General features: G+C 65.2%; 1 protein-coding gene across 2 annotated transcripts in view; it reads left to right on the forward strand.

Moving 5' to 3' along the window:
* Positions 1 to 20,791, forward strand: part of COL5A1 (collagen type V alpha 1 chain) — a 142,649-nt gene that overhangs the window by 107,092 nt on the left and 14,766 nt on the right. For both annotated transcript variants that reach the window (XM_044264520.1, XM_044264519.1), the window contains exons 36-58: positions 412 to 465; positions 1,309 to 1,362; positions 3,990 to 4,043; positions 4,747 to 4,854; positions 5,801 to 5,890; positions 5,985 to 6,038; positions 7,220 to 7,327; positions 9,447 to 9,554; positions 10,368 to 10,421; positions 11,266 to 11,319; positions 11,420 to 11,527; positions 12,410 to 12,463; positions 12,553 to 12,660; positions 13,751 to 13,804; positions 14,172 to 14,279; positions 14,827 to 14,880; positions 15,171 to 15,224; positions 16,500 to 16,553; positions 17,154 to 17,207; positions 17,878 to 17,985; positions 18,102 to 18,155; positions 18,247 to 18,300; positions 19,242 to 19,349. In XM_044264520.1, coding sequence (XP_044120455.1) covers positions 412 to 465; positions 1,309 to 1,362; positions 3,990 to 4,043; positions 4,747 to 4,854; positions 5,801 to 5,890; positions 5,985 to 6,038; positions 7,220 to 7,327; positions 9,447 to 9,554; positions 10,368 to 10,421; positions 11,266 to 11,319; positions 11,420 to 11,527; positions 12,410 to 12,463; positions 12,553 to 12,660; positions 13,751 to 13,804; positions 14,172 to 14,279; positions 14,827 to 14,880; positions 15,171 to 15,224; positions 16,500 to 16,553; positions 17,154 to 17,207; positions 17,878 to 17,985; positions 18,102 to 18,155; positions 18,247 to 18,300; positions 19,242 to 19,349 — 1,710 coding nt within the window. The remainder of the gene's footprint in view (positions 1 to 411; positions 466 to 1,308; positions 1,363 to 3,989; positions 4,044 to 4,746; positions 4,855 to 5,800; positions 5,891 to 5,984; positions 6,039 to 7,219; positions 7,328 to 9,446; positions 9,555 to 10,367; positions 10,422 to 11,265; positions 11,320 to 11,419; positions 11,528 to 12,409; positions 12,464 to 12,552; positions 12,661 to 13,750; positions 13,805 to 14,171; positions 14,280 to 14,826; positions 14,881 to 15,170; positions 15,225 to 16,499; positions 16,554 to 17,153; positions 17,208 to 17,877; positions 17,986 to 18,101; positions 18,156 to 18,246; positions 18,301 to 19,241; positions 19,350 to 20,791) is intronic.

Below are 20,791 nucleotides of genomic sequence, written 5' to 3' on the forward strand. Positions count from 1 at the left end.
CCTGAAATGTCCCGTCCGTTTCTTCCTGGGGTGGGCTGGGGGGGAGGAGGGCGTGCCTCTGACCCTCCTGGAGGAGCGGGTTTCCCTCAAGGTCAGTGGGAGTGAAGTCTCCTGCCTGCTGAAGTCAGCAACCCCCTCCCCTTGGCCTTGGTCTTGGGGCTCAGAGGCGGTTGAGCCATCAGGAAACTGGGCCCTCGGCCCCATGCTGGCCCCTCAGCTCCCCGGCCTGACCTTGTACATGTCGGTGAGGAGGGGCTGGAGCAAATGGAGAAAGCGTCCGGGGGTGGTGGGAGCAGAGAGGAACATCGCTCAGAGAACCAACAACACTGGAAAGACAGCGGTGGGGGCGGCTGGGCGCCCACACGGCGGGGAAATGACTTCTGTGCTCAGCTGGCCGTGCTCTGTCCCCAGGGACCCAACGGACCCCAAGGACCCACTGGTTTCCCTGGACCCAAGGGCCCCCCTGTAAGTAATGTGTTTCCTTGTTGCATGGGCGCGGGGATTCCTGGAGACCTTCGTCCTTCCCCGGGGGCTCTGTGCAGGCCCCTCCGGTGGGCCGGTGGGAGGGGTGTCGGCTGGAAACCGGCTGGAGAGAGCTGCCTTTGGGAAGCGCGGAGCTTGCGCTCACCGGGAGCAGCATGACCTAGTGGGGCCCAGTGTGAGTGTGCTGGGGCCGCGCCAGGTGGCCACCGACAGCGGCAACGTGTTCTCTCATAGCCCGGAGGCCAAAACTCCAAGCCCAGAAGTTGGCTGGGTGGGTGCCTCCCGGGGGGCCCTGGGGGAGACTGTCCCCTGCCCCTCTCCTGGCTTCCTGTGGTGGGCGGCTGGCTCTCACCCCGTCCTGCCTCTGTCCTCACGTGGCCGCCTCCTCCCTGGGCCTCTTGGGGTCTTCAAACCGCTGTCCTGTTGTGAGGACCCTAGTCACTGGGTTAGGGCCCACCCTAGTGCTGTATGACCTCGTCTTGACCTGATGACGTCGGCAAAGCCTCAGTGTCCGAGTGAGGTCACCCTCCCAGGTGTGGGGGACGAGGACTCAACCTGTGTTTGGGGGACGCACCTCAGTAATTCAGAAGAGGCACTGCGTATGCCTGGAGGTCAGCACCAGGACAGGACCCTGGATCCCCAAGCCGCCTGCCTCAGTTTCTCCCGGGAGGTGAAGAGCGGCCTCGGGAAGGCATCGCTGCCGTGACAAATGGCTACAGGCATTTCCTCCGAAGTGGGGTGGCAGTCACCCCCCGGTGTGGGAGCAAACCCCAGGGCAGCATCTCAGAAACGAATAAAACTTCTTCCCTTTCCTTCTTTCTTCAGGGTCCCCCGGGCAAGGACGGGCTCCCGGGACACCCTGGACAGAGAGGAGAGACCGTGAGTATGGCCGGTGTGGGCACACGGGGGTCTGGGGACGAGGGTTGGCCCGGCCTCTCCCGCAGCCCCACACGGGGGCTCCGCCTCCTGGGCCCAGTGGGCTTGGGAGGGAGCGGCCGCCTCGGGAAGGGCCCTGGAGGCCCGGGCCGTCTCCCGCTGACCTGGAGTCAGCCTGTCTGTGCACAGCCCCGGGCAGGCCCGCAGCACCCGGGCAGCTCTGGGGGAAGAGGCAGGTGCCGGCCTCCACCTCGTCCCGGTGACTGTGGCCCAAGGTCACATTTAAACCATCGTGGCAGACAAGGTACCACCTGCCACGGTTTCTTCTTCCTCCGTGAGATCCCTGTGAGGGCAACGTTGCACTCAGATGGGAAGGAGCTGGGGGGGCTCTGCGGCGGCAGACGGGAGGGGAGCCATGCCTGAAGCTGCAGGACGGTCACGGGCCTCACACCGGGCCGGGCCTCCTCTCTCTGGGCCCTTCTGGCCTCGGGCCTGCCGGCAGGAGCTGAGCAAGGGCTCCTCCGAGGAGACAGGGCCTCCCGCTCTGCTCACCGTCAGCTACTTTGCCGCCCACCGCCCACCGCCCACCGCCCACCTCACCCTTCCCTTTAGGAGAGCCCGGCGCTGGCTGTGCCATCTGGGCACTTCCGGTTGGGAACAAAAGCATTTTTCAGAAATAAGATCACTTCCTGGCCCTGTGGGCCATTTGGGTTTTGACCCAGCACATGGCGTGCCCCACGGGCATGACCTGGGGGAGGCTGTGGTGGGGGACACCTGTGACCTTGAAGCTCCAGGCTCGGACAGCTGGGAAGCCCGTAGTCACCAGAGAGATGGGGGAGGTCGCTGGGAGGCCCTTCGTCCCGGCAGTTGGGTTTTTTTGGGGGAATCACAGGTTTCTGAAAGGCTCTCACGGCCAACGGGGTCGCTGTGTCCAGCGAGACTTGGAACGCCAGATTTCACATCTTCTTGGTGCTCGCTCTAAAAAACCACATTCCTTTGTCTCTCTGGCTCATTGTGATGAGAGCTCTGGCGTTGTGCCGCGCGGCGGGTGCCGGCTGATAAGCACAGCGTACCTTGCTCTTTTGTTTATAGAGAAGAATTACATTGTCTCATCTGAGCTTCGCATATTTTTCTCTAATGCTGTTCCGAGGAGACAGGAGGCTTTGGCAAGTGTGTGGTTTTCTCCCTCTGACTTATCCTGAAGAAAGGCTGCTAGAATAATGAAGCGGCTTGTCTTTGCTGGGAAAGTAGCCCCCGGGGCCCCCCGGTACGTCCGCCATGCATGGCTGTCCTCGGGGACATGGGAGCAGCCCTCTCCGGACCCGGCCAGGACAGAGGGCTCCAACAGGGGCCCAGACACATCCTCCAGAAGTTGTCTTTTTGGTCAGGGGTTGACTTCACTCTTCAGGAAATACACGCACAGAGACCGATTCTTTTAGATTGAACCCAAAGCCCGTTTCTGGGCCAGTGGCCGGAGACCGATTCCATCCTCAGCAGCCAATGATGGTCCTGCCTCTGGGGCAAACAGAGAGGCCCTTCTGGCCTTTACACTCAGGCCGCTGGCTCCCCTGGGGCACTTTGACCCTGGCCCACTAAGCAGGGGGTCTTCAGCCTGTCCCCCACCCCTCTTTTCTGACCCTGGAAATGCTGCCTACAAAGAATTCTGCTTGAGAAATGGCTTTTTCTGTGCGTTGTATGCCACTGCCCTGGGCCTAAAGAGAAGGGCCCTCAGAGTTTGAAGAGATGCCGACTCGCCACAGGTTTGCGTGGTCCAGCGGCGGCACAGGAAGTTTCCAAGGCCGGCACAGTGGCCGTCCTCCCGGGGAGGCAGGGGACCTCCCTGACCGTCAGCCACGCGGGCAGGTCCGCTCGCCCTCTGGCTCTCGCTGGGGCTTACGGCTTCCCGCTCCGGATCCCGGAGCTTCCGCCCACGGCTTCCCCGGCGTCACGTCTGCCCGTCTCCGCCAGCTCACGTGGCCCTGCAGGTGGCCCGTCGTTGGCACGTCTCGTGCTCTGTAGACACGCCAGAAATCAAGCCCCCGCCTCGCAGTCCGCTTGCTCCTCGAAGGAGGCGTGTGCGGCACAGCCAACATCCACGGGGAAGCCGGGGTCGTTGCCCGCGCGCGGCGGGCAGGCCGGAGTGAGAGATTCCCGCCGAACCGAGCTCAGGGTACCCTCCGGCCGCTGGATTACAAAAGCAGCCATTTGCACACACGCCCAGGGGCCGGGGAGGTCGCCTGTTGCGCGGCAGAGACCTTGACCCGCGCAGGATGACCTTCCAGAGCCGCTAATGAGAAATGGCCCAGAGGTCGCGCCTGAGCCTGAGTCGAGGTTCCAGAGGCTGAGAACCGGCAGCACGCCGGCTGGGAAAATGAGCACTTAGCGGCAGCATAAAGATTAATGGTTTTAAAATCTATTTCTCAGCACAAAAACACGGCAGCGGCGAGCAGTGAGTGAAGCTAACTTGTCTGGCTTCATTATCCGCGTGAAATTACTGCGGACCCGGAGCAGGAGAGCCGGGCTCGGGTGACGTCGGGAGCCTGAGCTCTCTGGGGCCGGGGCCGGGGGCTGTCGCGTGAGGCTTCCGAGGGCAGCCGCTGGGCCCGCTCAGGCGCTGACTCTCTCCGCAGGGTTTCCAAGGCAAGACCGGCCCCCCCGGGCCCCCGGGCGTCGTCGGGCCTCAGGTGAGCAGCAGCGTCCCCGGCTCCGTGGGCGTCCGTGTGGCGCACCAGGGTGGGCGGGAGGTGGCCCCGGCTGCGGAAGGCGTCAGTGCAGCTCCTGGGGAGTCCTGCGTCCCACGGGCTCGTTGGCATTCCGAGCTGAGCTCCGCACGGGAGCCAGATGGGCGAGCGGGGACGCTGTGCTGAGCAGCCCGTGAGGACGGAGACGGCCCGCGGGCAGCTGGGGCTGGGCCAGCCGGGCAGGGCCCCACGGTGCCCGATCTTCCCTGCTCCCCGGTGTCCCCGCCGCAGCCCAGGCCTCCCGCCCCGGGCTCTGGTCAGCGCCCCCGGCCTGTGCTGCCCCCCGCCAGCGGCGTTCCCACTGCGGGCGGCTCGCAGCCGGGACGGACGGCTTCGCGCTCACTGGCGAGCTCCCACCTCTCGTAGCGGCAAATGAGACGTTGACCCACTGTGCCCTGGGCCGCGGGCAGCGTGTGTGTGGCGACCCGGCCCCGCTCACAGACCAGCTCCCTGTTACGTCCACCCCGTCTGTTCTGCTCTCTTCCTTCTGGGTTTTTACGGGAAGGAGGAGACTCGGCGTGGGGCTGGTGGGCGCGTAGCGGGCCTCGGCCTCCACAGCCCCGGCTGTCCGAGGCTTGGGAAGGGAAGGTTGCTTCCTGGCGTGTCTCTTGGAAATGTGTGTGGCTGACGCTGACTTCCCGCGCAGGGTCCCACGGGAGAGACGGGTCCGATGGGCGAGCGTGGCCACCCTGGGCCCCCCGGGCCCCCCGGGGAACAGGGGCTCCCGGGCCTGGCCGGGAAAGAAGGCACGAAGGTGAGTCGGTCGGGGCCTCCGTGCCGGCCCCGGCTTCCCGAGGGAAGTTTTCTCCTGCCCTGAAAAGAGTCTGAATGGGTAATTTCTCACACAAATGCTCTGGGCGCCCGTCCGCCTCCCAGACCACAGACTTGGCCCCGCTTTCACCGGGTCTGAAGGAGGAGGCGAGCCGGCTTGCTGCAGGGTTGGGTGGTCACGGGGCCGCGGCTCAGGTCGTCCTTGGCTTTCTGCCCCTGGACCGGGCCTTGCGGACCTCCCCTCCCCCAGCTGCCGCACCGGCTCCCAGAAACACGCTTCGTGTCTGAACCTAATTTAGCAGAAAGTGACCCTCAGAACGTTTCCCATCACTAAAGGCGAAGGAATAAAGAATAAAAACGGAAAGGCAAGCAGTCGCTTTCCAGTCCGACCTCTTCGCGTGGGTCCCGCAGCCCCTCGTTGTTCCTCGGGGCCTCTCCCCACCACAGTCCGCCTCATGTGGTGGTCGTGATTCAGCTGGAGATGGCGCGCCCTCCCCTTGCCACGTTCCAGGGAGGGACACAGCCAAGCCAGCCGTTTCGATGAGCCCACATGCAAGACTAAACCCCCAAACCATGAGGCAGCGTAAAACCTCACCAGTTGGGTAAATCCTGCACGCCTCTGTGGGCGCACACGTGTGTGAGCTGGGAGGCACGTGTGTCCCCAACAAGACACGACACACGTGGGCATGGCAGGTGTATATCCCAGTCCCCCGGGGGGCCCTCCGAGTCTGGAAAGGAGGCCATGGGCATGCTGGCTGGAGACCCCTCTGCTCCCATGTTAGGCCCCAGAGAAAGTTCTGGAAGCTCTTTTGAACAAATCAAACCCTGCCTGAGCCCAGGTTGAGCCTGGGGAGGAAGCCCCCCGCCCCCCCCGCATTTCCCCCGCTCTTGGACGTTGCTCAGAGACTCCTCGATGGCTCTGGTTTCAGGGTGACCCAGGTCCTGCCGGCCTCCCCGGGAAAGATGGCCCTCCTGGGTTACGCGGCTTCCCTGGGGATCGAGGGCTTCCTGGCCCAGTGGTGAGTGAGTGGCCCGGTGGGGGACGGAGCTGGACACCGCCCAGCCCCGGGGCCTGTCCCCACGATGCCCGACCCCACTCTCGTTGCTCTGCAGGGCGCACTTGGACTGAAAGGCAGTGAAGGCCCACCTGGCCCGCCCGGCCCCGCGGTGAGTACTGTGGCCAGCACCGACGTTTTCTTCCATCCTCTGCCTCAAGACCTAGTCTGCCCGCAGGACAGGGCGGCCTGACAGGGCACGCACATCTGCCCCGGCCTGCTGTGGGTCCTGAGAAGTCCACGGGAGGAGGGGAATGGTGGGCCGTAGGCTGGCCCGGCGGAGACAGCAAGCCAGGGGCTCATGGCGAGGGCAGGGCGAGCAGTGGGCGGAGGGAAGTCCGGGCCACGAGGTCCCTTCGCGCTTTTGGGGGTGCGAGGAGTACCCTGGCACGCTTCGTGTAGGTCTGGGCCCGGGGCTGTGGCAGGGCACAGATCTCTCTGCCCCGGAGCTTGGCTTTGAGGGCTGGACGGCCCGCATGGCCTGGGCTGCCCACGCCGAGGCCAGCCAGCACAGGTACAGTCTGTCCCCAGAGCCGAGGGCCCTGGGGACTCCTACGGGCGCCGGCTGTCACCTGAATGGTCGCTCCAGCCTTCAGAGCCAGCTGTGAGACCTCTGAAGATACGGTGTCCCCAGAGCTGCCCCTGTGGTCTGGGGGACACGGGAGCCATGTGGGGCTGTGACCACCCTGCCCACCCCAAGCGGGCTGCCACTCCATGGACATGTGACTGTCCCCGCTCCTCAGATGGGGCCCATCTCAAGCCCGTGCTCTGCTGCACAGATCGGGGGGTCGTGAGAGCTGCCCGGGGCCCCGTCTGGGTCCGGACACAGACCACAGAATAAGCCCACCTTTTCCCAACTGAGCCATGGGCGGTTTCAGAGAGTCGGCAGCTGGGAAGCCAGGCCTTTCCTTGAAACTTTGCCTTTCTTTCCGATAAAGGCCAGTGCTGACCCTCGAGGTAGGCCTGGTTCCCGCCCGTCGGTGGTGCTCCTGCATCTTGAGGCTCACCCGCAGAATGTGGGGGAGCAGGGCGGAGAGGGGGCCCTTTGTGGGCCGGCGGGCCCCAGAGCGGCGCCCAGGCGAGGAGGTCACCCCAGGGGAGCAGCTGAGGAGGAGGAGGAAGGCCTGAGCTTGGAATCATCGGAAGGGAGGAGCCGAGAGAAACCCACACTGGTCTGAGTCGCCCGTGCTGCCCCGGGCCCTGGGAGCTGCTGAGGGATCTGGAGTGAGGGTGAGCGGAGTGGAAAATCGTATTCATGTACTTGGAAATGAACCATTTTCCCGCCCACCCCAGGGGTCTCCGGGGGAGAGAGGTCCGGCCGGTGCTGCTGGGCCCATTGGAATCCCGGGGAGACCTGGGCCTCAAGGACCTCCAGGCCCAGCGGGGGAGAAAGGAGCTCCTGTGAGTACCGCCTTGGGGGCGCGTCTCTGTCTGTCCCTGCCACCAGCGTGGGTGCCCCGGGGCTAGTAGGGTGTGGGCGGCAGAGGGAGCCCATGCTTGTCCCCCCAGGAAAGTCTCTACGTTCCCAGCATCCTGACTGAGCTCCAAGGCTGGTCCCCAGGGTTGGCCAGGTTTTATCCGGGAGTGACCCAAGCCAGAGGGGTCCTGGGGAGCATTTTGGCCAAGGCCTAGCCTGTCGCACTGTGCATCTGTGTCCCGGCACGTGCAGAGAGCGGGAAGGGCTGGGGACAGCGTGTGTGCCAGGGTGGCCTTGACCTCGGTCTAGCCTCTGAGCCCCATGTGTGGACGGGTCCGAGCTGCCTGCTGTGTGCACAGCCCCTCCGGCCGGCCTGAGCCAGGCTGGTCTTTGTGTGAGAAGGTGGGTGTTGGGGATGGGAGTCCCCTCTGCTGGTCTGGGGACAGGAATGGAGAAAAGATGGGTTGGGAGGAAGTTTCTTCCTGGACCCCCGACAGCCGACCTCTCAGTGACCACGCGTGTGCCCGCCCAGCTGAGCGTGGAGGCATTGTGGGTCCACCCACCCCAACCTCGGTTTCCCTGCAAGACACGAACGGGTCCATCTCGTCTGGACTGCTCTTGGGAAGCCAACGGCCGCCCTCCACCGAGGGCTTCCCCCGAATAACCACAAAACGCCCGTTACTGCCCTGGCAGGCTCCTGCTCTGACCGCGTCTGGGTCCCCCGCGGGTTTTGCAAACTTCTCCCTGCCTCACGTTCCAGTGGCCGTGGAGACAAATTTCACTCCAGCGTCCGGTCTGCAGTCAGACGTCAGCATGAGCGGCGTTCCAGGGGGAGAGGGCAAATGCGCACACAGGAGGTCTCTGACGGGGTCGGGACGCCCGTGCTGACGGACTCCCGCGGGAGAGACAGAGTCTTCCTCCTGCGTCCCGCACTCCGTGGTCCGTGGGCAGGAAGGGCCCAGGTGCCTTCTGTGGGCAGGAGCTCCCCGTTGAAACCAGGCTGGAGCGTCTGCTCCCCCAAGAACCCATCCAGTCCAGTTTGGCGATTCTGATGGCCGCTGATCATTTCCGCTGAGGCCACGGACATCCATGCCGCAGAGCCCTGTGCTAGGAACCCGCCTTCGCTGGGGCGTTCAGTGTGCACAGAGCACACAGACCGGTGGGAAACAGTTAGGTCTGTTGCTTCGGGAGAGTCAACACTCGAGCGGAAACCTCTCAGAGTGGCGCTCTCCAGCTGAAATCTGGTCATTCTCCCCAAATAGCTCCGGAGAGAGGACAAGGCCAGTTGTCTCCGAGCACAGCCGACCTGACCAGTAATGTCAGGCGAGGGGGTTCCAGGCGAGCCAGAGTCAGCCTGGGCATTTCCTGGCTTCATTAGGGTGGAAATTGATCTCAACAGGAATGACATTGAGGGCCCGGCTGTGACTTGTGTGGCAGGAGGGATGGGACGGAGCAGTGACGTCCGGACGGACGCCGGCCGTGTTTAGGTCCCGAGACCGCGTGTTCTCTCCTGCGTCCCCCTCCCCAACATGCACCCCAACCGCGTTCTGCGCTCACAGTGATTGTGACGCTGGGAAATATGAGCAAAGCTGGGCCTTAGGACGTTCGAGATTCCCGTGGGCGGCTGAGAGGGAAATGAACCCGTAGAATTACAAGAAAAGAGAGACGGGCGCGTGCACGCCTGTTTGGCACGGGGCGTTTGCAGAGAATTGGAAGGGGGAACGCGGCTGGAGGCCAGAGCTCAGGCCCTCCCGGCCACTAGCACGCACGGTCCTACCCGCGGGCTCAGGAACCTTGCTGGCTGGGCTGACTCCCGGCCCCACTGCTTGCCCGCCGTGCCTCAGTGTCCCCACTTCTAGAAGAAGCGTTCTTTCTAAGAAGGGCATGGACGAAAGGCAGCGGTGCCCGGAGGCGGGTGGCACGGGGCTGGGCACAGCTCAGAGTTGCCCTCTGCGTAGCTAAAATCCACGGGGACCATGGCAAGGGTCACTGCCAAAGTGCCGGCTCCCTGCCCGTGGGCCCCTCTTCTTCGGGGCCATGAGTGGTGGCGGGACATCCCCACGAGGGAGCTCTGTTGGACCAGGGATCTTCTCTCCTCTGTAGGGCGAGAAAGGGCCCCAAGGCCCAGCTGGCCGAGACGGCCTCCAGGGTCCTGTGGGGCTCCCTGGTCCAGCTGGCCCCGTGGGCCCTCCGGGAGAAGACGGAGATAAGGTAAGGGGAGCTGGGACACTCTTCTGCCCCCGGATGACCCGCAGCACGGCCCGTGGGTGCCCAGGGACCCCGGCCCCCACTGCGCGCTGGGTGCCGGTGCGTGATTTCAGAGAAGCTCACAATTCCGCGGTGGTAGGGGAGGCCGCGGGCACGCGGGGGGCCCTGGGGGACGCTTCCGCGTGCGCGGGCTGCCGTGTGCCGGGACCTTCCCTGCCCGCTCCCGATGCAGCACCTCGGTGCTGGGCGTGGGGCTGCGGTCATGAGGTCTTACTCGGTATCTGCTTTCCAATGTCTCCGCTTGCATCGTCCAGGCTCCCTTCCCCCTGAGCTTTCTCACTCCTGCGCGACTCCTGTGGGAGCTGGTGTCTTGGTCCTCGTGCAGCGGGGACGGTGGGATTTAGCTCTTCCGGTGACCCCCGCATTTGTGATCTGCTTCTGACTTGTCCCCTGTACGCAAGGGACACCGCCTCTCGGGGTGGGGCACGGCCCCGAGCAGCAGACGCTAGAGGTGTTAGTACCCACCCCGGGGCTCAGTAGCCGAGCCGCCCCGTTCCCCCCGTGCCGTGCAGGCCGCCCACCTGACCACGTCCGTATGGTCACTGATTCTCCGGTCCACTGAACTACATCCTGGCCTCGCGCCGTGCACTGTGTTAGAAGGGAGACCAACTCAATTTATGGAAACGTCTCTTCCTCGGAACGCTCTCCGGCTGCCCTGGAGAGGATATTAATCTTAATCCCCAAGGAGGGTAATTACGAGGTGCAGATAACATGCAGGCGGTTCAGGGCTAACGGACCTTCCTCGTTTTCCCGCAGGGAGAGATCGGGGAGCCTGGACAGAAGGGGAGCAAGGGGGACAAGGGCGAGCAGGTAAGGGGCCGCACGTGCTCACCGTCCGTGTTAACGCCGTCCTGGACGCCACCGCGTCGGCCGCCCGGAGCAGGACGCAGCTCCTGCGCTTCCTTTCCCGCTGGAACGCGTGTGTGGGTGGAGCGCGTGTGCTCTGGGGGGAGCACACATGCACACGCGTGTCCGTACCCGCGGGCGTCCCTCCCCAGCAGGCGAGCAGGGAGCACTCGCAGCTTCGCGGAATAGAGCGGGGGTCTGTGCGCTGTTGGGCTCCGCAGCCCGGTCACGGCTGTCCTGTGACGCTCGGGACGGCGGGCGCCCCCAGGAGCAGCCCCCTGAGCCACGCCCTTCATTTTACTTGTGTGCTCGGAAGTCCCGTCCCTCGGTCCCTCGGCTGCCGGCTCCTTCCTGGCAGTGGGGACCTTCCTGCCTCCGGGTGCTGGGCACACGCCCAGGACGGTGCTATCCGGGCCCCTGGCTTCCCCCTCTCACTCGTTCCTGGGGCCGTCGTGGAATGTGTGTGGGGGACGCGTGGGGGCTGGGGTCACACTGCCAGGCACGGACTCCATTTGGGTCCTAGCTCTGCGTGGGGAGCCGCCCGGTGTCCAGCCTTGTTTTCAACACGCCTCTGGGCCCATGTCCTGGGTGTGTGATGGAGCAAAGATGAGGCTCCGGGGCCGCCCCCCCGCCCCGCCCGTGACGACACGCTCCGGCCTGAACCCAGAGCCGGCAGGGGGCAGGCGCCATCGGGCTGGACTTCTTCCCTGGGCGGCGCGCGCGGGGGCTGAGCCGACGCCTCGCACCGTGGTACCCCCCGGCCTCCGCTGTGACCCGGGAAGCAACTGTGTCTCTCTTTCCCCCCCAGGGTCCGCCCGGGCCCACCGGTCCGCAGGGCCCCATCGGACAGCCAGGACCCTCTGTGAGTATCTGTGCTTCGGGGACCCCCGGACATCCCGAGCCCCTCCCGCCGGCGGGGCACAGCCAACTTCTCCTCACCCACGCCCCACTCTCTCCTGCAGGGAGCCGACGGCGAGCCAGGCCCTCGCGGCCAGCAAGGCCTCTTCGGGCAGAAAGGTGACGAAGGTCCGAGAGGGTTTCCTGGGCCCCCTGGGCCGGTGGGGCTGCAGGTAAATACAGGGTTTGCGGGGGCTGCTGGTCTACCTCAGACGTGTGCGCTCTCTCTCTGCCCCTCCCTCTCCCCTGCCCTCTCCTCCTCCCCCCTCTCCCCTCCCCTCCCCTCCCCTCCCCTCTCCACCTGCAAGAGAAGAGTGGGAAATCTCAGACCAGGCTCTGGGGACCTCCCAGGAATTCCTCATTAGTTAGAAGCAAGGTCAGCTTCCATAATTGCAGACGTGTCCGTATTTGCGTCTCTTAACCAGCGGGATGTCTCTGAGCTCACTGCAGAGATGCGGGAGGGATGGGCCGATGGCAAACACGTAAAGGAAAACGGTGCCTCCCACACGGACCACCCAGGGAGGGTGGCTGGGAGCGCTCGGGCGCATTTCAGCTCCGAAGCTTCGCGCGCGTGCTCACCTGCCCACAGGCACACGTGTGGCTTCCTGGGGCTTTTGGAAAACCCAAGAGTCCTGCCGTGTGTACAGCAGGTCTAGGGGCGGCTCCCCCCATCTCCAGTTGCGTCCAGAGTTCTTAGATATTCTTTGGACGTGGCCCTTTTTGTTTATTTTTGAAGATGTGATGTTTAGTCCCCGCGTCAGGTGCCGACATACTTGGTGACATGATTTGTTCAGACGTTCCCTGCTGTCGGCCCAGCAGGTTTACTGTTTGCTGGGACCCTGCGGCAAGGGTCTCGGTCCACAGGTCTCGGATGACCTCCTCGGGCTAGTTCTGAGACTTGGCGTCGTGGGGGTGTCCTACCCGGCCGCACACGAAGCCCGCGCGGAGGCCGTCGGATGCCCGTGCGGCACTGGGGCGGGGAGATGGCAGACGCCGTGGGGGTCCTGGGGTGGCGCAGCGCCCGCCGCTGAGTTTCCGCTGTGTTCCTGCCGCAGGGTCTGCCGGGACCTCCCGGAGAGAAGGGCGAAACCGGGGACGTGGGTCAGATGGTAAGTACGTCCGGGGCGCACGGGTCTCCCACTTCTTTGGTGGCCACAGTTTGCGTTTCGTCTGTGATCAACGGCTCTCCTTCCCCTAGGGTCCCCCAGGCCCCCCGGGCCCCCGAGGCCCCTCTGGAGCTCCAGGCGCTGACGGACCCCAAGGGCCTCCAGGTGGAATCGGCAATCCTGGTGCCGTGGGAGAGAAGGTGACTCCTGCCCCTTCCTGCAGTAGCGTGTGACGTGCGAGTGCGTGCGGGAGCCCTGGGGCGTGTGTGTGTGTGTGTGTGTGTGTGTCCGCTGCGGATACAGAGACACACAGGGCGGGCCCGGGTCATTCCTGTCAAACGCACGTAGACAGTTGGCAGGTCTGTGCGGGGGAGTTGGGGGATCTGACCCCTGTTCGCCGTGGCCTTGTGCACAATCCCCAAGCCACACAGCCCGCAGCCGGCCCCGCCCCCTCTCCAGGATCTCCCATGGGTCTGCTTCTCCGTCCTGGAAGTGCTGGGCGTGGGGATGTGCTGTCCCCTTGTGGGCAGTTCTGTGCTCTTGCAGCCCTGGGGGCCTCATCCGATCTGGCTGATTTGGGGTAATGGGTCCTAGGATGCCTCCATGAGCACGGTGGGCTTCTCTGTGTGCACACGTGTGCCCATGCAAGCGTGAGCGTGCATCACTTCTAACGCACGTACTCTGCCTCCTTGGGATAAAAGGAAAGAGACCAACGTGTTTCCGTTCATTGGCGTTCCTCGTACGCCGCTCCCAAAACTTTCTGACTTCCGCCTGTTAAACTGGAAGAAGTCCTTCGTCACTGGTCATATCTTACGATACGAGCATTACCAGACCTGCTAGTGGTGTCCGGCTAGGCCCGCGGACTCGTGACGCGCGCCTGCTTCTGGCCGGAGGCGTCTTCCTTCTGGGCTCCGGCTTCCGCCTGGCGCTGCACCCTCTGCCATGATCTGCTTTCTGTCGGCCTCTGCCCGGCCCTTTCTGCCTGTGCTGTCCCCTCGGCCCTTCTGCCGGCTTCTCGGGATTCTCCCCCAGAGCTCACTCGGAGCGCCGTCTGCAACGCTCCGGGTACTGTGGTCCCCTCCTCTGTATGACCGTCACAGCCTGCCCGTATCCCTCCTCCGGACGCAGATGTGTCTGCCCTCTGATGCGGGGGCTGTCCGAGTGCAGTGGCCGCGCTCTGTCCCTGGGCCCCCACCACTTGGGCCTGACAGCTGGGGGGGTTTGCTAAGTGCTTGGAGCTGGGACCCTTCATCTCCAGGCCATCGTCATCGTGCCCTCTTTCCTCCTCAGGGTGAGCCTGGTGAAGCTGGAGAGCCTGGCCTGCCCGGAGAAGGGGGCCCCCCAGTGAGTGGACTCGGGGGCGGGGTGGGGCACGGCACCATGGTCCTCCGCTGGGTGGGAAGCCCACGCTTGGCCTCCGTTTTCCCATCCATGCGATGGGCCATGTTTCCGCTCACGCTTGGCTCCTGGAGGAGCTGTGGCGAGCTGGAGGGGGGTGGGGGGTGAGCACGCGTGTGCGTCTGCGTGTACGAGCACGCCCGTGTGTGCACGCCCGTGTGTGTTCGTAATCCTGTGCTCTGGGTCCAGCGTGGGGCCCCGTCAGGCGCTTGCCGTCCCACGCGTGGGAACGGGCACCGCGTCTGAGGACAGCCCTGCGCTTCGGGAAACGGAGTCTGGCTCTGAGGACACTGACGCTGGCCTTTCCCTCCAGGGACCCAAAGGAGAAAGGGGTGAGAAGGGCGAGTCCGGCCCTTCTGGTGCCGCTGGACCCCCTGGACCCAAAGGCCCCCCTGGGGACGACGGGCCCAAGGGCAGCCCCGTGAGTAACGCTGAGATGCTGGGGGCTCCGGGCGCGGGTCACCCTCGCGGCGCTGCGGTACGGCCTGCTGACCGCTGCGGTCTGCGGCCGCGTTTCTAAGTCTAGAGGTTTCCGCACCAGCTGCCAAGCCAGGGCTGTGCAGGCGAGGAAGAGAGCCATGGGCTGGGGGCTGGGGGGCCCCGCGCGGAGCCCGGAGCTTGCTGTCATGCTGCGTGAACAGCCATCTGTGGGGACGCCCCCGCTCATGACTTTGCCTCCAGAGGGGGTTCTGTGCGTGGAACATTCTAGAAGCCTGAAGGTCTAGGCTCTGCCTTGGCCTGGAGCTCTGGGAGCAGAAGTGCGGGTGGGGCGCCTGTCCTCCGTGTGCCCAGAAAGTGGGGCGCTGAGCCTGTCCTGCCGGGAGTGGTGGGGCGATGAGGTGTCGCCCTCCTGGTGTCGGGACCGAGGGTTTTGCAGGGCCTGGGGAGGGAGGGGTCGGGGGAAGCGGATGCGGCGGCAGCGGCTCAGGCACTCAGGGCCTGGATGTGCCTGTTTTCATCCCTTTCAGGGCCCTGTCGGTTTTCCCGGAGATCCCGGTCCCCCCGGAGAGCCTGGCCCCGCGGTAGGTGTTCTGGGCCCCCCCCCGGCCCTCACCCCCCGCAGCCCTACCCCTGCCTGGGCCAGCCCCAGCTCTTTCTCTTGGTTGTCTTCTGCGAATTCTCTTTGGGACGCGGTGCTCTCCCAGGGGGCGTCCTGGTAGTGCTGTTTACGGGGCGCGGTCCTGCTTGAACCCTCCGTACCTGCACCACCGGACGGACTTGGAGCCTCGGGGAGGCCTGGGGACGCCGTGCACGCTGGTGTGCGACTCGGGCGCCATCAGGAGGCAGAAGGAACTTGCTTTTGTCCCCACAGGGTCAAGATGGCCCCCCTGGTGACAAAGGGGACGATGGTGAAGCTGGACAAACGGTGAGTCCTCTCGTGACCTCCGGGGACCCCGGCCCGTCTTCCTGGTGGAGGCTGGCGGGCACTAGGGGATTTGCAGCTTGCTCTGTTCATTTCTGAGAAAAACCCGGTTTTTCTCAGAAAAACCTGAGAAAAAGCCCGGTTACCTTGTAGGAGCAGCTCTAACCATGATGGGGGCCGCAAGCCCCCTACGGGCTCTGTTGAGAGAGCGAGGGACGCCTTGACCAGGGTTAGGCACTGGTCATCAGGGGGTCCACAGCTGCCGCAAGTCTACCCGCGAGCTTCAGGACAGCTTTATTTCTGCCTCACTGGGCGGCACGTCTCTTCCAAAGGGCTCTGCCCGGCCAGCCCCCCAGGCTGAGCTCACACTCGACCTTACCCCTCATACCCGACGCTGAGTTTCTGAAAGCTTGCTTCATGCCGGTCTCTCCGGTCCAGAACCCCCCCAGTGGTCCTCCCCTTGGGGACGGACGGCCCGGCGCCCTCCCGGATTTCCCTCACCCCCGCCCTGCACCAGCCAGGCAGACGGCTGCTGGGCCTGTCCTCCCCGTGGGCCCGGCCTGGTGTGACTGGTTTCAGAGGAACAACTAGCAAAGAAAGCTTGGGGAGACCAGCTTGGAGGTCGGGACCCCCTGCCCCCTGGCCTGGGTCCTCCCTGTGCCTCCCTGGGTCCTCCCTGGTCCTCCCTGTGCCTCGGTGGTCCGCTCTGTAGAAGGGGATGTGTGCGGGGTGAGGGAGTTGTGGCCGGAGCTCGGCCCCCAGTATCCAGAGTGACCGCTGTGCGGAGAGCGTTCTCTCTTGCAGTGCGGCCTCTTGGGGCGCCCAGACACTCAGTTGGTAAAGTGTCTGACTCCTGGTTTGGCTTAGGGCCTGGTCTCAGGGTCACGAGTTCAAGCCCGGCATTGGGCTCCTTGCTCTGTAGGGGGGTCTCTTGAGGACTCTCTCGCTCTGGCCCTGCCCTTGCTTGTGGCTCGTGCCCCACCCCCTCCCTCTCTCAGATAAACAAATCTCCTAAAAGAACGAAGGTCAAATGCCGCCACACCACGGACGGGAGCCGGGCTCCCCACGCTGCTGCAGCCCCAGCACGGGCCCAGAGGTCCCGGCGGCCCAGTACAGCCTGACTTCATCTGGGACCTCTCGCAGCGGCTCCACGGGGGGAGAGAGGCGGCCGTGGGGCTGGCCGAGGACAGAGGACACTGGGGACCCCGTGTGTGTCACACCCGCCATGCCTCTGACCAACGCTGATTCCCAAATTCTGTGTTCTCTCTCTGGCCCCAGGGATCTCCAGGCCCTACTGGCGAACCAGGACCATCTGGGCCTCCAGGAAAAAGGGTAAGTGATCCTGCGGCCGTCCTGGGCCGCCAGCATCTTGCAGGAGCCTCCCCCGCCGCCCCTTGTGCTCTCGCTGATCCTGGTGGGTGTGTGCCGCAGCCCGGCCACCTCTTCAGCCCTCGCACCCGCTAGGCGCCTCACCCCTGCTTCAGGGAGAGGCCAAACACGGTCAGTCATGCCCAGCGTGGGGGAGAGGTGCCCACGAGGCCGGAAAGGCTTCACCCCCTGGGTCAGAACTTTCTCAAAAGTCCCGAGCGGGGGACATGGCATTTCTCTGCACGGGGGATACTGAGCCTTTGGCCGGCGTTGCAGGAAGCCGGCCCGTGTGTGTGGCCGGGAACAGGGCCCCAGCACTGGCGGCCGCCAGAAGCCCCTCCGGATAGACTCAGAGGTCTTTCCCAGAAGCGGGGTCCCTGGGACTCCTTCCGATGGCCTTGTCCTGGCTGGCCGGGGCCCGGCAGCCCCCTCCCCGACCTCCTGGCCCTCCTTGCTCTGCCTGCGTGCCCCTTGAGCCCAGGCCTGTTTCCCTGCAGACACTGAGCTCACTGCTCTGGCTTTCACGAGCTGCTTCTCACATGCTGTTCCTTTACTTTGTTCCAGGGCCCCCCAGGCCCCGCAGGCCCCGAAGGCAGACAGGGAGAGAAGGGAGCCAAGGTAACGTGCTTCTCAGCCTAGCTGTGACCACAGAGTTTCCAGAAGCTTCCCCGCCTGTGTGACGGCTGAGTGGGGTGGGGAGGGCAGAGGTGTGGACCCAGGACAGCCAAATGGGCATCCAGAGGCTCTCACTCCACACGGGGAGGGGCCTGGGCGCACAGGCCGTCGGTCCCTCCAGTCTGAGGGAAGGGAGGCCGGTGCTGGAGCTCTCGGCCCTGTGCGTGACCTGCGGCCGCCCCTGCAGTCGGAACAGAAGACGGGGCATCTGCGCTGAGCCCCTCGCCCGTCGCCCGGTGCCCAGGGCCCTCGAGGGGCTGCTCCCTGTGACTCCCATGGCCTGGCCCCCTCCTTGAACTGTCCTGTTGGGAACGGAGGCTGTGGTGGGAGCCATCCAGCCCCGTATAGGCCTAGGAAATGGTGGCCCTGTCCCTGCGAGCACAGGGCCACCTGGAACGGCCACGGGGGCCAGGATGGCTGGGGACCGGGAAACTCCTCTGGCTGAGGAAACCAGGGGACAGGGAATGGGACAGGACGGCTCCTGCACAGAATGTGGAGAACCTGGGGTGGCCCTGGCCATCTGGGGGCGTCTGGGGTCCTCGGACCGGGGTCCTGGGCCAGGGTGGCCACAGCCTCAAGCCTCTCTGTCCCTCTGTGTCCGTGCACCCTGCAGGGGGAAGCCGGCTTGGAAGGCCCTCCTGGGAAGACTGGCCCCATCGGCCCCCAGGGGGCCCCCGGGAAGCCCGGGCCTGACGGCCTGCGAGGGATCCCGGGCCCTGTGGTGAGTGGATGGGCGCCGGAGAGGGGCGGCCGCTGCAGGGGTGCAGCGTGGGCACAGGGCACAGGGACACGGGGACAGAGCCCATGGGGCTCATGCTACGGCCCCTTGTGTTTCAGGGTGAGCAAGGTCTCCCAGGCTCCCCAGGCCCCGACGGCCCCCCGGGCCCCATGGTGAGTGACGACCTCAAGCATGCTTCCAGGGAACAGTGGGGAAGGGCAGAGCCGGGGAGCACAGCTCTGACCCCGACCTCTCCTCCTGCAGGGTCCCCCGGGACTCCCCGGCCTCAAAGGAGATTCTGGCCCCAAAGGGGAAAAGGTAAGACAGGACTTAGGTGCCTCCGAGGCTGTGACTCGGGGCCCCTCAGACACGCGGGGTTTCTAACTATCAGTCACCCAACTGGTCAGTGCCCGCCACAGGCTGGGGACGGGTCCTGGGGGGTCTGAGAACCACAACCAGCCTGTGCCGCGTGGGATGCTCCGTCCCTGCCCTCGGCGGGGACCCTGGAGGCCTGCACGCGGCTCCCGGTGGAGGGGCGTCCGGGGTCCGAGGAGCGCACCCGCTCTGGACACGGCGGCCCGGGACGCTTCTCTCGGGGCGAGGGCCAGGACTCCGCAGCAGGGCCAAGCCCACGCACCTTCTCCGGTCGGGGGTTGTCTTCTGCTCACGTGGATTTCCTGACTCATGTAAGACACGTCCACAGACCAGACGGTCACACCTGAAGGACAGAGGAGTCTGTCCCTGTCCACTCTGGTGCCTGTCACCGCTCAGCCTCTGAAGTAAGGAAAGCTGGAAATACCCTTCTAGAACTTTCTGCAGGCTCATATAAAACAAACACATGGTAGCCTCTGTAGGAAGTTTTTTTGAAAAAAACAGCAAATTGTTACAGTATCTATAATACTCAGCAGCTTTTTCTCACGGAGGGCCACAGAGTTTCCGTGCCCTGTAAATAAAGGTGCACACGCGGACGCGCACACGACGCACAGAACCACTCGGGGAAACACGTGTCCTCACGTCGGCCTGTACCTGGACCCACGCCGCCCCATCTCTCAAGGGCGACGTTTGCCACAGACCGTCCGTGTCATTCCTGCGGTCTCGTCCCTTGACCTGCCTGTAGGCGCGCTCCCCCACCGGAGAGGTGGGCCGGTGTCTCCGTGGTTCCCGTGGCAGGGACTTGCTGCCCCGGCCGGCTGGCCCACGGGGTTGGTGGAGACACGCAGCCCCAGCGCGCGCCCCTTCCTGCCTTTGTTCGTCGACAGGGTCATCCAGGCTTGATTGGACTCATCGGACCTCCAGGTGAACAGGGCGAGAAGGGTGACCGCGGGCTCCCCGGTCCCCAGGGCTCCTCTGGCCCTAAGGGAGAACAGGTACGTGAGGCGGTAACCCCTCCCCCACCCAGTGCGGCCCCTCACGGGTGGGGAGTAGCTGCTTATAACCTGGTGCCCAGTGGACCTGAGGCCAGTTAGAGCTGCAACGTCCTCACGTCCATCACCTCTGGATGGGAACAGCGGAGGGGACGCCAGCGTGGACTGGCCACCCGTGGCTTCCTTTGTGGGGCCCCGCTGGGCCTCAGAGGGGAGGCTGGTTCACCTCACGGCCTCGCAAAGGTCTCTGACCCAGCTGGCTGCCCAGGTCGCTGGCGAGGCTTGGCCCGTGTTTGCCAGACACGGGGCAGGGCCCTGACCCTGGATGTGAAGACGTGGCCCCAGACTTTCCCGAAAACCACAGCGCTGCACACCTTAGTGAGAGTCCTCCTCCCCGCCCTGCACAGTGAGCCACTGGACGTGGACTCCGTGGTCAGGGGAAGGGCGATGTGTGCCGTGGAGGCGGGCGGGGGCACGTGGCCGGCCTGCCGCGTCTGTGCCCCTCCCACATGAGGGCTTCCTTCCAGACAGAGATTCCTGCTGCCCGAGGTGCGCGTGCCCTTGTCGGTGCCCCCGTCGGGCCACGCCTGACTGCAAGGGGACCGGTCTCGTGAGGCAGGACGGGGAGGCGGGGAGTGAAGTGGGATACGCGTGGGGCCCCGTACGGCCGTCGGGGGGTGTCCCCGGGAGCCCTGCTCCGCCCGCTGGCGCGCTCCCTGTGGCGTCGCCCGTGCCCTGCGCTGGTGCCTTCCAGGGCGTGGCAGCCCCGTGACCTCGGGGATTTGGAAGATGTCCGGGGTGTCGGCTCCCAGTGTAAGCACCGCCCTGTGCCCTCACCGCAAGCCGTCCCTGCAGCGTCCCTGTGGGAGGTGCTGGAGACCGTCTTGGATTCTGGCGGCGATGAGCTGCCCCAGGCCCCAAGGCGGAGGGGAGGGGAAGGGCACCTGCTTTCGGCCTCCCTCCGCCCGGCTGTTGCTTCAGCCTCGCGGGGGGGCCGTGTGGAGTTGGGTTCTAGGCCTAATGAGCCTTGGGGCGCCCTTAGAGCCATGGTGCCGAGTATGAAAACCGGTGCGAGTCCCTGGCCGCACCCGCTGGCCTGGCCTGCATGGACCGAGGGTCTGATCGGAGGCCGCGAGCCCCACGTGGGGAGAAGCATAAGGAGCGGCGGGCAGGCAGCGCGGACAGGACCCGGGACACTCCGTGTGTCCTGCGCTGGGGTCGGGGAGACCCGCACCGCGGACGGGAAACAAGGCGGGAAACAACCCAGCCCCTGGGTGTGGAGCTTCTGAATTTCCAGTCAGAGCGTTCGCAGGGATACTAACAGGCAGTCCCCTCCCCGCGTCCCCGAAGATGCCGGCGTCCCAGCCCGGCCCGGGCAGCCAGCGGGGATGGTCAGTCTCCTGGAGCGCGTTCGGGCCCCACCAGGCCCCGCGAGGAGAGACGGT

Source organism: Neovison vison, chromosome 9 (assembly GCF_020171115.1).
Source record: "Neovison vison isolate M4711 chromosome 9, ASM_NN_V1, whole genome shotgun sequence".
In the NCBI taxonomy this organism is placed as follows: domain Eukaryota; kingdom Metazoa; phylum Chordata; class Mammalia; order Carnivora; family Mustelidae; genus Neogale; species Neogale vison.